Source organism: Balaenoptera borealis, assembly GCF_965194805.1.
Source record: "Balaenoptera borealis genome assembly, chromosome: 3".
Lineage (NCBI taxonomy): Eukaryota > Metazoa > Chordata > Mammalia > Artiodactyla > Balaenopteridae > Balaenoptera > Balaenoptera borealis.
The window spans coordinates 44,717,548-44,737,968 of NC_138866.1; the positions used below are offsets into that span (position 1 = coordinate 44,717,548).

Here is a 20,421-nt window from a genome sequence, read left to right on the forward strand (position 1 = left end):
TGATCTATATACCTACTACAAATAGGCCTCAAACCTGTCCCTAAGCTTTCTATTAGCAAATGATACAAAAGCACCTTGACAGTTATACAATGCCCATAAGATAAACAGTTAGTTGTACATATGAGCAATCTTAGTGCCAATAAAAACATCTCCTTTTTCTCCATAAAGATAATGACCTAATAAATATCTTCAATATCTTACTTTTTTAAAGATACAGTTTCAAAGGGTCACTTCTTAAACATCAATAAAGACTGATGAGATTACATCAAAGGAAAAATCTCTTAAAAGTAATTGATAGAAGGCCAAAACAATGAAGTACAGATACCTTTCTTACCACTGTAGACTGATTTAGTTTAAGAAAACAGACTTCATAGGATAAAAATTTTCTAGGATAACATCTATTAAGACTGATAGCTCCTATGCTCATCAGATTCAGTATTTTTACTAATCGGCACAGCATTAACTGATACAACTTGCCCCAAAGGCAAGTTACTTTTATAGAAAGATTCAATATTCATTATCAAGATTATGGCTAAGATTATCTTCTGGTTAATTCAGAGATGTTATTCTTTCAAATACTAAAAATGATTTTGATTTGAAATAAATTTAACCTCTCTTTATAATAATTACATACTTCATTTAAAAAGAGAGAGAGAGAGAAAACTTAAATAAAACCAACCAGTCTATATTAGCAGAAAGAGTATCTCAGAAAATGCATTTGAAGGATCTGGAAAAGATAAAGTCTCTAGGTATCAGAAAGCATTTGAAAGGCCTCTGTTTTATTATACCAAACAGAGATTTAACTTATTTGCCCCTGGACTATAATTTCTACTTAACAAGAAAGTTAATAACTTAGAAGAAACTCATCATAATATTCAAGGACAGTCTAGAAAATATTGAGAAGTTCCTCTTTAAAATGCTGGCTAAAAGTATACTTACACAATCTCAAGTTCTTCAAATCGTGAGGCAGAACATGCCTAAGAAACAGATTCACATTTTTAATTATAACATCAAAAAGATCAGGTTCTACAATATATTATCTATAGAATCACTCACCAGGAAAATAAAAGCACAATTATATGTGGTAAATTTAAGATTGGGCCATTCATAAAACAAAGAATGGATTTTCTTTATTTAACTTAATTGTTAATATCTATTTGTTAAAGGATTACAGATTAATACACCAATTAAACACAGACACTTAAAAATGAGAATAAGACTCCATCTGAAAAAGTAAGGAGAGGAAATTCTTTCAGACTTAGGTTGACAAATGAGGCAGTAGTAGACTTGACAGGGATAAAAGTTAACTTATTTTATCAACAACAAAACAACAGTAATTTTTATGGCAAAAAACTCAGAGAACATATTAACTTCTTTATTTCCTAGTACAGCAAAATAAAGATTCCTCATGTTTTATAAAATATGCTGGTAATCTGTTAATACTATACCTCTCGCAAGTTATGTTGTGCTACCTCCTGAACGTGAGCTTTCAAAGATTCATTTTCTTCTTGAAGATCCTGAAAAAGAATAGGTCTAAATAAAAGTGATACTCAAGTATAAAAAAGGTGTTTACTATTGTTTTTAACTTCTCACCTGTAACCATTTCCCTCTGTTGGCTAGGTCTTTCTCCTTCTCTTCTAAAACAGTCTTCATGGTATTCATCTGTTCCTCCTTTCCTTTTAATCTAACAATAAGTTAAGAACTATCAATGAAAATGTTACATGACTAAACAAAGCAAAAATACTGGAGACTGGAAAAGTGTATTTTAGGTTGTACTCATAACCCAAACTGATTAAATAAACTAAAAAATAAATATTTTAAGTATAAAGGCATATAAGATTTTGGAGATATCAAATTAAGCAGCAGCTCTACTCCCACCCCTTAACACCCTGTTTAAGTCAATACCAGCAAATTTAGCTTATCACAACTAGTTTGGGTATGAAATATATAACCAGTTTCACAGTGGCTATTAAAATGGGCAAAGAGCAACATGTCAGTTGAAGGTCACATTCAGATCATAAAGCAGAAAAATAAGACTTCCACTCTATCCCCATTCCCATCAAAAAACCTACAGGTTAAATCCTAATGAAAAATTTAAGACTTTGAGGCCTTTGTGAGATATAATTTGATGTTCTTTAAAATATTACTTGAAATCAAATAAAAAGGAGCTATGATTTTCATTATAATTATATTTAACTTGTGGAAGAGAGATATTAAAGGGAAATGAGGCAAATGGTACTTACAAGTTCTGAAGTTCTTGAACTTGAGAAGTGATAGATAACTAAAATATAAAGAAAGAAGCAGAAAAAAAGCAATTCATAATCCTTTCAGTTTACCTTAGTAGGCTTTATGGTAAACCTTAAAATGTGCACACTTCAAATTACAAAGACCTAGCCAAAATGAGATGACTTGATTTCACCTTCTCTTGACTCCAATGACAGTAAGAGTAATAAATTAAAAATGGGGGTGGGGGGGGTAGAAGAGACAAGGAATATGGTTATGAATAAGTCTAAACAATGTGATACTTTTTTAAACTGTGAAAATTAGAATATTAACTGTCCACATACCTCCCTACCTTGTCAGAGCGCTTTTTCTTCCCAGTCTTCAAGGCCAACTACTCAACAGTACTCTATACTGTCCTTTAATCTCCTCTTCTTACCACACACAGTTCAATAGTACCTTTTATTCCCCACTGCCTTCTCACAGTCCCTTCAGATCTTCGCTTAAATGTCAGTTCCTCAGGAGGAGACCTTCCTGAACTCTCAGTCTATATTAAGAGTTTAATCTTTTCCTCATACCCTATTTCATTCAACACATTATCTCCAACCACTAACATAGTACTTTGATAAGTAGGAGGAACTGAATAAATATTGCTGAATGAATCTGTTGGTTGGATGAATGAATGAATCATCTCTTCCATGCAATCTCACCACTTTTTTCAATCAAACCTTATCAGATTATATTCACCAAAACCACCCATCTATTTCCAGTAACCACATCTACCTCTGAAATCCCCCAATGAAATCTGTACTTTATTCTATAGGCAAAGGTTGAGCAATACATAGTCTATAACAAAATATTTTGGAACATGCAGTTAAAAAAAAAAAGGTTTACCAAAGTGTTTTGTTTTCTTAAGTTGGCAAACTAAAATGAAACATTAATATAGAAAACTTTCCAGAAAAAAACTTTAAACAGTTAAAAGATATGTTGATTAAAATATTAAGAACATTTTCTCAAATCAGGCAAAAATAATAAAAAGCACATAACCCAATATACTTACAGCACACTACTAAAAGTTTTCTTCTGAGTAACAAGAAAAAAACCAAATAGTTCATTAATACACATACACTAATGAATCTGTCATGCTATGGCTCTGGGATTTTTACCTGTTGAGCCTTTTCAAGCTGGATATTTCCTATTTCTTCTTTTAGAGCCTCTATTTCCTGTTTCAAATCCTTGACAATGACAAAACAGACAAGATTGGACAATGGAAACACAGAAATTGACATAAAATGCAATGTACAGACAAACACATGAAATTAAATGGTATTCACTAAAATTGATAAACAAAAAAGCAAAACGTAAGTTTTCTCTCTCTCAATACCTGAATAGTTTTCTCCTTATTAGCAACTTTGAGAAGTTCAGCTTCCAGAAGCTCTTCCACAGACTTGATCTTTCCATCTTTTTCATGGATCCTTAGATAAAGAAATGCAATATTAAACTTGGGGAGAAATCATCAAGATATACCAACTAAGATATAAAAATAGTACCAAATCATGAATAGTACCAAATCAACTCTTCCCATTTTAAGTAAAAGAGCAACCATATTTTGCAGACAGAAGGGGAAAAAAATACTTAAAGCTCTTCCTAAATGAGAATTAAGCAGTAACTACCAGATGGCTGAAGCCTATGCACGCAAGGAGAAGCTGGTGACATGTTTCCAAAGTGCACAGGGAATATAAGATTTGCACCCCAAAGAATACTAGGGAGAATTGAGTTCCTCTCAACAATATAGGTTTCTAGGGCTCTGAAAGCTATGGCAGAACTTACATACAATTATGGCATTAAACTTTATAGACACTTCAAGAAAACAACACATACAAGGAACTGATCTCTATCCAATATAACCTGTTCGTTAACAGTTCCTGGTGCAGAAACAGAAAATTAACAATTTGATGCCACAAGTTAATAAATGGAGTCAATCATGGAAATTGATTTTTTAACAATCACATTGCACTGGGAAAGCACAGCTAAGTCTCCTTATTCCAGCAATGAAAACTCCTAGCCATCTTAATTGCACAATAAAACAAGATTTATGAGCACTAATAAAATTGGACCAAAAGAAAAAGACCAGTTTAATAATGTCATTACTTACACTTTCTTAAGTTCTTCAACTAGAGATGCAAAGGAAACCTAGAAATAGGAAGGTATCCTACTTGGTAATTTGCTCAAAATATAAATGGGTCATAAACAGAAAAGTATGTTGTTCTTTAAATTTTCCACTACACCAAAACCCGGGAAAAGTAAACCTGGGAAGTAATCCTTTCTAGATTTTTTTAAATGTCATAATTATGAAAATGAAAAGCACTTTGAAAGTAAGTAGCTTTAAAGCTACTTATGGTAAGTGTAGGTCAAAAGAAAAACCAATAGATAAATATTAAAATTATTGACTCAATGATTCTAACCAGATAAGGAGAAAATAGGAAATTTCCTAACTTCAGGTAACCTCTTTTACTATTATTTAGAGTCTTACTTTATATATGTATATTCAAAACCTTTTATCACTATAGTAACAAGCAATGACATCCTACCTAGAATACTCTATCCAGTGCCTGGCATAAAGTAAGCATTTAATAAATTGCAGCTTCTATTACTGACAATCAAGTCACCAATCATTCACAGATTAAAACTATAATTGACAAATTCCATGTTGGAGAAGGGAGGAACAAAAAAAGGCTTGCTGCTATATTTGATAACAGGTTTGCCCAACGTTTAAAAGAGAATGGTTGCAGGATCTGCTAAATATATTACCTGATCATTTTGCTTGGCCTTTAAGTCTTGAACTTCTTTTGTCAGAGATGAATTTTCTGTTCTTATTGCCTTTTTCAAAGACACATAAGCACAACATACTTTTATTTTCTAAAAAAAAGCTAGCTTCTCATTTTTCTCTAGCTGCTTCTTTTCCTCTCTGAAGGCCCAGAAATCTCAGTTGCTCTATATGTCTACAATTCTGCAACTTCCAGAGCTAGCCAAATGGACTTTAGTTCAATTACCCTCACAAGTATTTCTACCTATGTTTCCACAACCTGAAAACCACACAGTATACCACTTGTCAAGTCACTTCTCTCTCTAAAATCAAATACACCTTTTACCTTATTTCTTCCAGCAATCCTATCCAAATTAAGTTAATTAAGGCTAATGATAATCATAAAATAAAACTGCATTCTCTCCATTCTATGGCCTCCAATACTATTTCATGAACTTATCAAGTCCACTAGTTATTCTTATAACTAGTTATTGTTTGGTTATAATTCGGGCATGGGTGGAGGTGGGGGAGCATATATTACAAACCATAACAATAATATCTACTTCATTAAGGCAGTGAATGCTATAGGTAACTACACATTTTTGTATTTATAAAAAAATCTTAAATTTAATGAAAAAAGGACACCATATAAATTCATAAAATGTGGGTAAATAAAAGGTATGGGAAAAATATTACACATTACAGTAAAACTGCTTCATGTTCACTGAATAATCATAAGGAAAACAAATATACAAAATTCTTTACATTCAGTTCTTCCTCTTTAGTGGCCACCTGAATAAGTCCAGTTTCAAGTAATTCTTCTACAGTCTTCAACTTCTCATCTTTTTCTTGAATGCTGAAATTATAAATTTAAAACACATGTATGAACTATTTTTCAAAGAAAATGATATGATTTCTAAATAAATACTTTACATGGATCAACTCCTATGCCCATTGTTCCTTATAAACTTTCAATTCTAGACAGGTTTCTAAGGATCTTTGGTCATGGTCCAAGGGTAGCCCCTCTTTACCAATAACTAAAATGTATTCAAGTAATGCATGCCTACATGCTAGCCTAAACAAATAAATCATGGCCACACATGACACCCACAAACTTAATGTAATTCCAAATCAATCAATAGTACACCACTCTCTTCCATTATGAAGTACAAAGAAAATTTTAAGAATTTAGATTAATATAGTTAATAATTCTGCTATCTCAAACTTGGTAGAAATGAGTCATCAAAATATTTTTTAAAAATTTAATCTCTTACCATCTTTCCATTTGCTCCAAAACATCTTTATTAGGCTAAAATAAAATCACCAAAAAAGAAAAAAAAATAAGATTAATTTTACCAAGTTTGCATGAGGTAAAACTACTTCAGAAATGGAATTCTATTAGTATTAATTAGATACAAAATTTAGGAAGATAATCCATGTTTGAAGACTGCTAATAGTTAAAGAATTACTGAATTCAGAAAACACAAGACAGGGGCATCCCTGATGGCGCAGTGGTTAAGATTCCGCCTGCCAATGCAGGGGACACGGGTTGAGCCCTGGTCCGTGAAGACCCCACATGCCGTGGAGCAACTAACTGTGGCCGTGCGCCACAACTACTGAGCCCACATGCCTAGAGCCCGTGCTCTCCAACAAGAGAAGCCACCGCAATGAGAAGCCCACACACCGCAACAAAGAGTAGCCCGGGCTCGCCACAACTAGAGAAAGCCTGTGCGCAGCAATGAAGACCCAACGCAGGCAAAAATTTTAAAAAATAAAATAAATAAATTTATAAAAAAAGAAAAGAAAACACAAGACAGAAAAGACGAGGCTACACAAAAGACACAGAAAAAGATGAAGTATAAAATGGGCTGGCAAAAATGAACTAGTCCCTTGTATGTTTTTAATTACTATAAAGGAAGTATTAAGGATAAGAAGAGAATTTGCCCCTCCTTTACATTAATTCTTCAAATCTAAAATGCCAAGGCTCTAAGGCCTTGCAGGCCAAGAAGGAGGCTTTGTTCCCTTTTTTTTTTTAAACTAACATATAAGGCAAGTGCACAAATCCTGTGTACAATTCAATGAATTTTTAACATGTAGATTTCACATAAACACCACCTAAGCCAATATACAGAATGTTTTAAAACTGATTGTAGGGACTTCCCTGGTGGCGCAGTGGTTAAGAATCCACCTCCCAATGCAGGGGACACCGGTTCGATCCCTGGTCCAGGAAGATCCCACATGCCACAGAGCAACTAAACCCGCGAACCACAACTACTGAGCCCGTGTGCCACAACTACTGAAGCCCACGCACCTAGAGCCTGTGCTCTGCAATGAGAGAAGCCACTGCAATGAGAAGCCCGCACACCGCAAAGAAGAGTAGCCTCCACTCACTGCAACTAGAGAAAAGCCCACGTGCAGCAACGAAGACCCAGTGCAGCCAAAAATAAATAAATAAATAAATTTATAAAAGTAAAAAATAAAATAAAATTGATTGTAAAGTGCAGAAGCAACACAAGAACGTATTCTCCTTGTTACATTAAAACATGACATGTGAGCTGATCCCAACCATTCACCCATCCTTCTAGCATCCCCCCCATACACTTTACAAAGACTTTACAAAGTCCTCAATGTTATAATTTACTATGTGTCCAGAAGCAAGGTTTCCCCCTCAGCATTCCTATGTCTTCAGGCAGCTAAGCAACCTGACAAAACAGGTTTGGGGTCTTTTTCCCTTCAACATTCTCTTCTACCCATCCCATTCCCTACCTGCTTTCTCCTAATTTTGCTGGTTTCGTAATTTTTTTCCAATTTTATTACAACCATTTTTCACAAATACTATTAATTTTTCCATTACCAAATCCAAGTCATAAGATTCCACTTATAACATATTTCTAAAAATTAACCCCCTTTTCTTCAATGTCTTAGGTTAGGTCCTCAGCTTTACTCATCTCAAATATCACAATACCCTAATTCTTCTCCCTGTCTCTAGAGTTCATAAGGACTCCATTGTGAGAGGTACAGGAGAACTTCCGAATGGGAAAAAAAAAACTTTCCTACCATCAGAAAGGAGATAGGAGCTGTCAAAAGTACATTAAATCATGTTTATAAATTGTGAAAAATAAACCATGCAGTAAGTTTATAAATCTTTCATCAAGATGGCTTTTGTCCATCTTTATTTTTGATGCATGTCATCTCACATAAAAACAATACAAAGTAGGTGACTATGTATGGTGACAGACATTAACTAGACTTACTGTGATCATTTCACAGTAACACAAATGTAGAATCATTATGTTGCACACTTGAAATTAAAATGTCAATTGTATCTCAATTTTTAAAAAAAGACAACACTATTAAGTCCTAGTTATACACAGCTTGATCATTTAGCTGTATTACACCTTTAGTACTGCATACTTCACTACCACATAAATTCAAACACCTCATGGTTACCGGAATAATACATTTAAAATACTAGACAAAATGCTGATTCATTCTTTCAACATCCTTCAGCAGCATGCCCACATTCTAGATCAAGCTCATGGTCCTTACACAGCCTACAAAGTCCTTCATGATTAGGCCCTAGCAAATCTTTCTCTTCCCCTTAACACCTCATACTTTGCACTTCCACAATATGCCAATATGCTCTGAATATGCCAATTTGGCCACACTGCCATGACTTTTAACACTGTATCCCCTCAGTTTGGATTGCCCCTTAGCTGTTTAGCAAACTCTTGGCTATTTTTCAAAATCAGGTTTAGCTGTCCCCTCTCTGTGGCACCTCTTCACCCTTACTCTCCTTCAGATAGAATTATCTCTTCCTCTAAACCTGTACACAGTTTAAAATTTTTTCAAAAGAAGAATTTTATTCATCACACTTTTCTGTGTGTACACCTATCTCCACACTAAACCATATTCTTGGGGCAAGAACCAAGTCTCATTCATCTCTGTAGCCTTAGCATTGTAGCACAGTACCTAGCATACTCTCCATTAGTAAAAATTTAATGGAATGAATATCCTTTAACAAGGTTACAGTTTAACAAGTACTCTTAGTCAATTGCTCACTGAATGTTCAATTGCATGAAATCGACCCAATTTAGTTATCTATCCAATATTTTACCTTTATACATTATTAATCTAATCCAATCCAATTTTCTCCTCCCTGGATGACTTTCAAAACTACATCATACAACAATGAATTATTCTGCAATAAAACAGAACCAGGCTGCAGGGCAAAAGAAAAAAACTTCCTACTGCTACAGTTTTTACTTAATAATCTTTATCTTTGAATCTTAAAAAACTACTAGTAAAAAGTCATGCTGTTCCTTTGCTAAAAAGTCAAGATGCTCAAAAAAAAAATGAGACACCTCAGGACCTTCCCCCGCAAAAAGTATTATTTTATTCTGAAGAAATGAGATCTCAGTAACTGATTTATTTGTATGATCTATCCACAGGCCTACATCCAAATGGAGTCTTCTCTTCTCTAGTATATAAACAGGTTACCTTACCTGATATTTGCTGTCTTTCTGCTTCCTACACCTAAAGAAACAACAAAAACTTGGCACCATTATTGGTTTGTGCTTCAATAAGCTCAATTTTTCCCTCCAGGATAAAAATCCATGGAGCAAAGAGACTGATTTTACATAACTAAACTGTTCATCTCTCAACTGTCACTTGGAATTCTGACTGCTGGGTAGGAAGGGGTTAAAGAAAGGTGGAAATGAAAGAAATTAAAATTATGCTAATCTTTATCTCTTCCTTCACTAGCATTGGCAATAAAAATGACCAGAGGAAAAACCAAAGAGCTGGTTCTCTGGTCTGCTAAGATCATCAGAGAGAGAAGTCACAATGACAACCAAAAACATAACGTCACAGTCATATGCTTTCTAGACTACTTTAAAAAAAAAAAAAAAGAGCTTTCGGAACAAGAAGAAAAATTCTAAGAATTACCAAAGAGCAAATCTTAAAAGGTGAGTTTCCCCTCTTATCAAATAATTCTTTTAAATAAAATTTAAAATGTGGCTATGAAATTCTGTTCTGTGGACTGTTCTTCATAAAACTACTCTTCATAAAAAAAGAATTCATCTCATGCTAAAAGTTATGTTAACAGAATATTTAAAAGTACACAGAAGCTTTATAGTAGACAGAAGGCTGATTCAATAAGAAAGAAATTAAAACAACAAGATCCTGTTGTGTAACACAGGGAACTATATTCAATATCCTGTAATAAACCATAATGGAAAAGAATATGAAAAAGAATATATATATATATATATATATATATATATATATATATAAATCACTTTACTGTACACCAGAAACACAATTGTAAATCAACTATACTTCAATAAAAAAAAATTTTTTTAATAAAATACAATTCAAACGCCCCCCCCAAAAAGAAAGAAACTAGAGGAAACTAGGCAATTCTTAGGCTATCATGTTACCTTAAGGGGGAAATAAAAAAAATTAATGCTAATGGTTTTACTCTTGTCTAATGATGAAGAATATCATTTGTAGTATAGAATAAAAGTGAAAAGAAAAGATCCAGGTACTCTGTTTAAAACTAAGAATTACCAGCACCTTTAATACTGGAATTCTAGGGTAGATTCAGAAGTTTCTAGGCATTTATTTTACCTCCCATGAAGTGAATTTTAGAAAGTTTAAAACTTTATATATTGAAATAGGTGTTCCAGAATCTCTGATAACCAACTCAAAAAAAGGACTACATTCTGCTTTTCTGGGTAAGAATTAACACAGCCAAAAAATATCTATCGTATTTTATCTAATCCAAGTCACCAATGTTGCATCTCACAACTGGTAAAATGTTTACATAACACTAAAAATTAAAGATGCCTCCACTTAAACTGTAACCAGAGACTAAGATACATCCAGACTTCAGAGATAATAAACTGAGGAGAAAAAAAATCTTACAGTTGATGAAATACCTTATCTGTTAAAAGCTGTATAACAACAAAAGGAAATAGGAATAAGATTTAAGAACAAAACTTAAACATCATTTGAGCATTACACTGGCATGAAGTCATGTCCATGCACTAAACATCATTTGTTCAGCATTTTCTCCTCTATTACCTTTAGTTTGAAAGGGTAAAGCATATACAAAGTTTATGCAAAGCACTTAAATACCATATTTGGGGGGGAGGAAAACAAATAATGGATTAATTCTTGACAAGTAAACAGATGTTCACAAAATACTTCTAAAATACTTCCACAGCATTTGGCACCGCTACTTACACCAATTCAATACCTGCACAGATATGAATTTTAAAATAAAAAAGAAAGCATGCATCTGCTAAAGGAAGTGCTATATCGTTTGCAATAACTTACACTTCAGCTTCTAATAAAATGTGTCAAAATTTAACAGTAGTAGAGAAACATGCCTTCATTTTCATGTGTCATATAATCTGAAGTGTTTCTAGAATATTTTTAAAAACTGGAGTTTGAAGAATTATTTAGAAGAGTATGAAGGCAACTCTTAGGAACAGCCACAGAACAGACATCACCTGGGGCTCGAGCTTATGGAGCCATGCTTATTCAGGCTGCTGCGGTTCTGATGGCTTGCTGTAAATACAGAAAGAAGTATGATGGCAATAGAGGGTGGAGATGAGATGGAAAAAAATAAATATTCTAAAGGAAAGGAATTAAGCCTTAAGATGTCTGCTATATGCAAAGCACTAGGCTACTCAACTATACATAAACTCCCCGATTTAAATCTAACAAGCTTATAATGTAAGTAAAATCTCAATGTAGAAGACCTGGAATGAGAGGTCTTAGAAAGGTTAAGCAATTTGATCAACATCACTACTTTTAAGTGCTGGTTGTAGGTTTCAAACCCATTCTCTTTTTAAGAATCCACACTGCTTTACAGAAAAAAGTGAGGCTCCAAAAGTCTGACTATTATCCTGAGAGCCAAATGCATCAAAGAAATTATTCTTATGCATCCTATTGAACTTTTTTTTTTTTTTTTTTTTTGGAAAATGCTATAAACAGCATTAGCTTCTTCTCAGGAAGAGAAATTAAATTTTCCTTAATTTACAGACTTGATTAGCACAAGATGACTAGAAATGCAATTAAAAGACATATCTACATTTAAACAAAATTTCTAAAAATGAACGAGGTGATTACTACTTAAGAAGAATCAGACCTTGTTATCTATTGGATATTTCTAACTTATAATTCATGAAAAGCCTTACCTGTTCAGAAACAAGAGTCTGTAGCTTCTGAACTTCTAATTGTAATGCTTTGTTTTGGTCATTTAGAATCTAAAAGAAAGAATCTCAATTTACTGTTTTATTAAGAAAAGGTAACAAAGCAACCATCTGAATGTTTTTTAAAAAATCAAAGCCATATTATTACTGTAAGTACTTATAAAGTGACAGGTGAATTATATACTGACCTAAGAATGCAAATCTCATGAGGCTCCATTTTTCACAGTTTCAATGAACATATTTCCAGAGAACAGGAATACAGTAATAGTATAATGTACATATACAATGATCTATAAAAAGTTGTTTCTACTGAGCCCCCCTAATTCAGTCATGTGATTTATCCCAAACAGTGTTAACACTGTGCTTAGAACCCTTTCATGTGTATTTCAAAGAGTTTAATCGTTTGTGCCAATGAATTCTGGGAAACCCTGCTTTCATAAGTGAGTACTTACAGGATTCCTATTAAGCAAAAAAAAAAAAAAAAAAAAGCCAATCTTACTGCATGCAGAGATGTACCCTGGCAATCAGAATGCTTTACAATAATATACAAGCTGTTTGGCCATGACCAGAAACTAGCACTACACCAACAATGGAGGCAAATAAAACCATCTCAAACTACCAAATGAAAACTGTAAAGAAAAGGTTGGGGCAAACCAAGTATCGAATGTCTACTATAAAAACAGGTAAGTCAAAATAATCAAAGCAAAAAGTCTATGATAAAATTGTTCATATAAGTCCCCAAATAAACTATAGAAACACTGTTTCAGAGTGATCACATATAAAAAAGTAGTATTTCTACATTCACTTCAACTGAAAATTATACAAGGTTGTTCAAAGAAAGCTGAGTTGACAAGTTTAATTACACACCTTAAATTCTTCCATTTTGTTTGAAATTTCACATTGTAGCTGCTCTTCAAGCAATCTTATTTTATCATCCTTAACATGAATACTATGAGAAAAAAAAATACTTCATATATACAGAAAGCTTACATAAATTATGTGCACAACTATCAGCTATAAGTAGCAATGTCTTCTGCAATTACACTTGAACATAAATGTATGAATGGCCCATGTACAGCAATACTTTAATCACCTTTTTTGCATCTTCTCCAGTTCATGTGCAGCAGCAGCCTGTGTTAGAAATGAGATGAGAATTGTATCATTTCTCAGGAAGCACTCAAACCTATTCTTTACTTATTTTTACTATTAAAGTTATATTTTCATATATTTAGAGTAAGTAGTTAAATCAACAGCATACATTTACAGTAATATGTTTTGCTGTCCAGTATTTTGTACTTCTCACTGTTCAACTTTTATCCTAGTAAAAGGTATATCCTTTTCTGATTAAATGGCAGAAGGCTAAAACAAATCAGCACATCATAAGTGTTATAACTGAGTTCTCTGATAACTCAAAAGTGATCAATTTCTTGGATCAAACATTAATTTCAACATGAATATAGTAACATTTAGGTGAGTTGTGAGAGTCATGGTCAAACAGAAGAGGGTTTTAACAACACACCATGCAGCCAAACACAAGTAACCATTATGTTTACTATCTACATGAGTAAAACTAAGGCTTGCAATACCAATGAAAATAAGTAAACAAACTGTAATTCTAAGGTAAATGCTTAAAAGCAATAAAGATCTACCTGTTCATTTGCCAGGGCCTGTAATTTTTGCACTTCAGCTTTTAATAAGAAATTCATATTCTGTATATCCTAGAACAAGAAGGAAAAATAGTATTAGAAGTATTTAATATTAAATTTGAACTTTTGTAATGTATCTCTTCTACCTAAGCAAAGGCCTCAAAGCAAAGGTCTCAAATTACAATTTCTTAAGTCAGAAAGAAAACCATCAACTTCTGTTATTTAACATATTTCCCAAATTATTATGAATAATAAATATCATGTGAGAAAAGGCCTTTGAACTTCTCCTCTTAGAGGGCTAAAGAGGATTTTGTAGTTTAGAAAAGAGATAGACACTTTTCAAATGAATTCAAATGAATTCTATCTAGAGTATTTTCCTGTCTTCACAGACACTCATACTGATTACAAGATCAGGGTAATTCAATGACTATAAAATACTGTAGCCATTTATAAGAATTACTGTACCTTAAGTTCCTCCTCTTTACTTGCTAAATGATCATGTTCATTTGCTAAAGAATCTTCAGTCTGTTTTATCTGCTTATCCTTTTCTGCGATCCTTTAACAGGAAATAGATTTGTACATTCAATAAACATTTAGAAGTCAAGTCACAAATCAAAGGATTAGAAGCCTCAATATGGTCATCCTTACTTAAGTAGTTTTTCACATAACTGTACCTTCCCTTTCTATAGACCCTATCAGTTTAGTAGTAACTGTCACATGCATTACTACAACTCCTTAAAATACATACCCCTATTTTAAAACTTGAGGTCAAAGAAGTTAAATAATTTAAGCTCACAAGCCTGGCAATCTGAAAAACAGATTTCAGGTCTTCTGAACTTAAGTGATACATGTCTATGCAAATTATACAATACACACCAAAAAAAAGAACTTCATTTTGGGCATACCACCATATAGTTAGATACAGAGTAGTTACAACTACTTATTAGACATAAAAACTAACTTCCACTAATCTCAAATCACAATAATCTCTTCCACATAACTGCTAAAGCCCAAAGGGAAAAAAGCTTCCCCAACTCTTTTTATGACAAAGCCATAAAAACATAGAATACATAATGCTTGGGGTAGAAAAGCAAAAGCTGCTCCAAATCTACTTGAGAGTATTTTTTGAACGAGTTAGAACGTAAAGTCAGTCGTAAGTGTAGAATCTAACAGCTATCAGTTAGTGGTGACTAAGCAATTTTAAGAGAAATATAGAAAGGCAGGCTTACACTTTATGTAACTCTTCTGCTAGAGCTGAAGCGGATGTCTAAGAAAGAAAAACAGTGTCAACATAAAAGCCCTTAAGAGAAAGTTTTAAAGTTGTACAATAATCATCACAATAAAGCTTTAAAAATTAAAAGAAATAAACGTATATAAAGTTAAGGAAGTATCTGGCTCATGATGAATGTTCACTAAATAACAGCTAATATTCTGAAAGTAAATTTGATCAATAACAGCCAGTATTAGGGAATTACACATCATAAGACATTTTTAATAAAGTAAGTTGACAGGTCTGAAAACTATGTAACTGCCAAGCAACACATGAATAGGAAAAACAGCAGCAAAGGCTACTTTTCATTCATGTGCTTCTTTTCCTTAGTAACAATTTCCAATAATGAAATGATACCATTCATGATTAAGATAACAAGTCGTTTGGTAATGCTCGTGTTCATCTTTACTTTTCAAAAGGTACTTATAGCATTCTCTAAATATTAAGTTACTGATTAATTTTCTAGAACTACCTCTCATCTATAACTTAAGATCTCAATCCAATTTGAGTTAATAATTTACATATACACATACATCCATATACACACACCCTTTCCTATATTATATAATTCTTACCCAATTAATTTTAGACTATAGTTTCTACAAAGAAAACAATTAGAAAAGAAAAAAATGGTTACAACCTCAAAGTTTTGGGATTTTCAACTTGCCTGAACGTTAAAAACAACTTTTTAATGTTAAAACTACTTTTTGCACAGAAAATGACTTCTATTCTAAGCTATTACTTTTCCTACAAACAATTTTTAGAATTTTAAAGTTGAAGAACTGAAACTGAAATTCACAGTATGTATATTATGGAAACAAGCTAAGTACTTGCAAGTTTCTTCTCTTCTTAATGTTATATTATTTATATTCTAAAGGGTATATATCTATATCTATCTATCTACCTATCTATCATGTTACATAAGAATGATGCCAAAGAATAACAGGTTTTACAATACCACCTAGAAAACTTTGGAAGGTTTCACACTCAAACTATACTGAAGTATAAATTTAAAAATGATTCTTTGGCATATATAACCTAAGAGCTATGGTTAACATACTGCTAACACCTGAGGGTATACAAAGTTTTCCCTTATGGCTAGTCAATATTTAGTGAATACTTCTAAAACATAAACTATCACTCTTGACACCTGTTTTCTGACAGGATGGTAATAAACATTGTTTTCCTCCTAAAGTTAAAAACTCTCTAACCCACCTTCCCATTAGTCACATTTGGATTTCTTCCGTAGTGTTTTCTTACAGCACTATACGTAACTATCAGAGAGCTTAGCACTTAGGATCATCCAGTTGATTTACTGACTAGTCACCCAACTACTAATCCAGTGCGCAGCACTCAACAAGCACTCAGATTATTTACACAGCTAGGAAGCTATTAGTAATGACAAGCAATAAGAAAGCACCATTACCTGGGCTGCTATCTGGGAATGGAATTGTTGAATTTGAGCTTTTAAAGCCTCATTCTGCTCCAAAATATCCTTTCATAGAGAGCAACCAAAAAGGAGAGGGAAAAGTGTACTGTTAAATATACCAATGTATGTGAACAAAATGAGTTACAGGTACATCTGTTTACCTTTAAAAAGGCACTCTTAGATTCCAAAAGGCGTCATTTTAAACAACGATTAGGCATTCTATTCTGAGAGCTAATTTACAAAGCAGAAATTAAGAATACATTGTACTGTTCCTAATCTAATATAAAAAGCATAAGACTGTGGGTGAAGGCATCTTTGAGCACATATTCAGACCATACTGTGACAACCGCTTGAAGATTAAATTAGAATTATTCATCCGCACTCCAGAATTAGGATAAGATAGGCTACCCTCTCTCTTCTACACAAGACACATCCAACCACTGCCCGTCTTTATTTTTTTTAAAGAGGGAAAATTAGATACCTGAACTTGCATTTGTAGAGACTCTTCTTTGTTCACCCTTTTTTGCTCCGATTCCATTAACTGCATTAGCCTTTGCTCCAACTGTTGTTTTGATACCAAGGTATCTGTAAGCTTACTATGCAGACTCTGTACTTCATTTTCTTTGGCCACAAATTTACTCTGTAAATCTAACAAAACATTGCATTTTACAAAGGTCTCTTCCTTGGCCTGGTTACTGCTATTTGTCGTTAGTGTAGGCACTGCCTCTTCTAGAATACTCTCTTTGAATCTCTCCTCTGCTTCCTGCATATGGCTCCCTTGAGCAGTCTATGCTTACCTTTTTCACAGTATCTGCCACACTGTACTAATTCACTTCCTCTCCCAGAGAGTGAGCTTTTTGAGATCAGAGATTGCCTTTTCTCTATACCCAGAGTTGTACCCAAGGCTTGGCACAAAATACATAATCAATAAATGTGTTAAATGAATGGTACATGGATGTTTAAAACTGTTATATCATTTCTCGCAAGCATTCTTAATTTCCCCAAAGATGCTTTAGTAAGTTATTTAGTGAATTTCTTGTCAATTCCCTGTACTCTCATACCTGGAGAACAGAGAAAGATGCTGAAGGCTGACAAATGTCCTGGTATAAGATGAAGTAAAACTTTTCTCTTTCTCTTCTTAGCAATAACCCCAAAACAATAAAGAAAATGAGAAACAAAAACAAACTGTCTTTGATGCAATCAGAAAATAAATGTAACTCCAAATCACAAGAAATTAAGATAAAATAAATGGAGAGATGATCACTAACTTGGCAGAGATGAGGAAGGGAAAAGTAAAAGCTCAGGAAATAGAGATACCAGGTATCATGAGAGTTGCCTCCCTGCCCTGTAACATAAACAATTCCAAAAGAGGGGAGGAAAGAAACAAACAAGAACACATTACACTACCACCAAGGATAGAGAGGCAAACACAGAGAAGAAGAGAAAATGTGTATGTGTGTGTGTGTATTATATAGTTTTAAGAAAAGTAAGATGTTCCTTCCATAACAAGACACTAATAACAGAATGGAACACAACTCAAAAAAGAACTCCTGAAAATTAAACACATAATGGTAATATCCAGCATTAGAATCAGGAGCATATTTCTTACCAATAATAGGAAAAGTTAAAACACTGAATTAATACCTTCAATATTCTGTGCAGAAAATTATTTCCAACCTAGAACTCTACATCCAGTCAAACTACCAATCAAGAATGAAGGTAGAAAGAATAAAAACATTTTCAGATACTCAACGCCTCAACAAATGTACTGCAAGACATACTCTTATGAAGCAACTAAAAGATATGCTATTAAATGAGGGAGGAAAGCAAGAAAGATGGCAGTGACATAGGATCCAGAAAACAGGGTAGAGGGACTAAAGGAAGTCTCAAGAAGACAGCTTTTGAGCCAACCTAGAAAGCGACGAGTACTGGAGTAGGAAGACTGAGGACTCCTAAGACATATATGTCCCCAGGAAAAACTGATAACTTCTCCAGTATCTAATGTTTAGAGGCTGGTGGAGAGGGGGGTGTTAAGGAGTTTAACCTTAGGTAAAATTTGAAACAATAAAACAAAGATCAAGCAAGTTAAAAACATAAAGCAATAATTAGCTTCAGGAAATTAAAAAACATTGCTCAAGAAAAGAACTGCAATTTTATTAATCTTGGCTCAGCATTGAGTTACACAGTCATAATGATGTTAAAATCAAATAGTGGTACAATCAAAAGTATGTAGAACCATATAGGGAGAATGAGGGGAAGGTGGAAGGAACGGTGTGGGAGTATTAAGCTCTCATTTTCTATAACAGAAAGTCAACAGATGCCTATCAAGAGGAAAGCAGTATAAGCAGAAATAATATGCTTATTTAGAAATATGACAGAAAACACTAAAAACAAAAGTAACATCTTCAGGTCAGAGTAAGGTTTTACTGTTTATAGTTATATAGTTTATAGATAGTTTCATATAGTTTATAGTTACAATTTTTTTGGCAAAATTCTTATGTGCTTTCATGAAATATAAAATATTAATTAAAAAATAAGTTAATATACCTTAACATAAAAACAAACTTTATATATAAAGAAAAAGGCCTTCAAACATCTTAGATATATTTAAATATTGAACCAAAGGGTTCAATATTAAACCTAGTAGTGAAAAAAATCAGAGGAAACCAAAGGTCTAAACAGCCAAAACTCTGTATGATCTAGCCTTGTGTTTGGAACTATATTTTACTAGCTCTCCACCACTTTCATGGGAGGAAGGGGAGTAGTGGAAACATAGATAAAACACACTAATACAAGCTCCATTATTTCCTAAATGAATTCATCGAATTAAGAATAAGTAGTGAAAGTTAGCATTTAAGTATGCAGTTTTAAGTCAACTACTTGGGGACTTCCCTGGTGGCACAGTGGTTAAGAATCCACCTGCCAATGCAGGGGACACGGGTTCGATCCCTGGTCTGGGAAGATCCCACATGCCATGGAGCAACTAAGCCCGTGTGCCACAACTACTGAGCCCACGCACCACAGCTACTGAAACCCACGCGCCCTAGAGCCCGTGCGCCACAACTACTGAGCCCACAGGCTGCAACTACTGAAGCCCACGCACTCTAGGGCCCATGCACCACAACTACTGAGCCCGCATGCTGCAACTACTGAAGCCTGCACGCCTAGAGCCCGTGCTCCGCAACAAGAGAAGCCACCACAATGGGAAGCTCGTGCACCACAATGAAGAGTAGCCCCCGCTTGCTGCAACTAGAGAAAGCCTGCGTGCAGCAACCAAGACCCAACGCAGCCAAAAAAAATTAAGTCAACTACTTGGAATGGTAATGCTCTCGCTGTTTTTCTCTTCACAATGTAGGAATGAGTCCTTCTTCGGAAAAAAAAAATTAAATGTAGAACTGATCAAGGAACCAGAGGGAATAACTACAGAAAGGGAACATGCACAGGTTCCCATTACCCTATTTATCGACTATAACTTTATCTGCAACTTAATGCCTCAGATGAAACTAGTAGAGAGCTTATTTTTAAAACCCTAAGAAATGTTAAAGAAATAAAAGTACTCTGAAAGTGTAAAAGCTATTTTTATTGACCTATAACCAAAATGCCAATTTAAACTGTCTTCACATATGGAGAGGGGAGGAAATTTTACCCAGAATTACATACTAAATTTAAATGAATACCGCTTCCCCTTACCTTGCTGAGCTGCTTCATGCTCCGCTGTTCTCTTCCTGATATAGCTCTGGACTTCTTCCCACCTTCTCTCAGCTTCTTGCAGTTGAACCTGCAGAAAGGATAAGTCAGCACAAACACAGGATTCCAATTTAATGGAA

At 33.8% G+C, this 20,421-nt stretch overlaps 1 protein-coding gene across 11 annotated transcripts in view; it reads right to left on the reverse strand.

Annotated features, from left to right (window-relative positions):
• Window positions 1–20,421, reverse strand: part of KTN1 (kinectin 1) — a 117,615-nt gene that overhangs the window by 31,190 nt on the left and 66,004 nt on the right. For 10 of the 11 annotated variants that reach the window (XM_082386448.1, XM_082386456.1, XM_082386454.1 and 7 more), the window contains exons 10-28: window positions 20,285–20,372; window positions 17,076–17,242; window positions 16,592–16,660; window positions 15,125–15,162; window positions 14,361–14,451; window positions 13,899–13,967; window positions 13,343–13,380; window positions 13,117–13,198; window positions 12,235–12,303; window positions 6,301–6,335; window positions 5,792–5,882; window positions 5,032–5,100; window positions 4,376–4,413; window positions 3,605–3,695; window positions 3,387–3,455; window positions 2,244–2,281; window positions 1,594–1,684; window positions 1,449–1,517; window positions 940–977 (exon numbers count right to left, since the gene is read on the reverse strand). In XM_082386448.1, the coding sequence (XP_082242574.1) occupies window positions 940–977; window positions 1,449–1,517; window positions 1,594–1,684; window positions 2,244–2,281; window positions 3,387–3,455; window positions 3,605–3,695; window positions 4,376–4,413; window positions 5,032–5,100; window positions 5,792–5,882; window positions 6,301–6,335; window positions 12,235–12,303; window positions 13,117–13,198; window positions 13,343–13,380; window positions 13,899–13,967; window positions 14,361–14,451; window positions 15,125–15,162; window positions 16,592–16,660; window positions 17,076–17,242; window positions 20,285–20,372 (1,340 nt within the window). The remainder of the gene's footprint in view (window positions 1–939; window positions 978–1,448; window positions 1,518–1,593; window positions 1,685–2,243; window positions 2,282–3,386; window positions 3,456–3,604; window positions 3,696–4,375; window positions 4,414–5,031; window positions 5,101–5,791; window positions 5,883–6,300; window positions 6,336–12,234; window positions 12,304–13,116; window positions 13,199–13,342; window positions 13,381–13,898; window positions 13,968–14,360; window positions 14,452–15,124; window positions 15,163–16,591; window positions 16,661–17,075; window positions 17,243–20,284; window positions 20,373–20,421) is intronic. The other variant, XM_082386449.1, reaches the window with a different exon arrangement.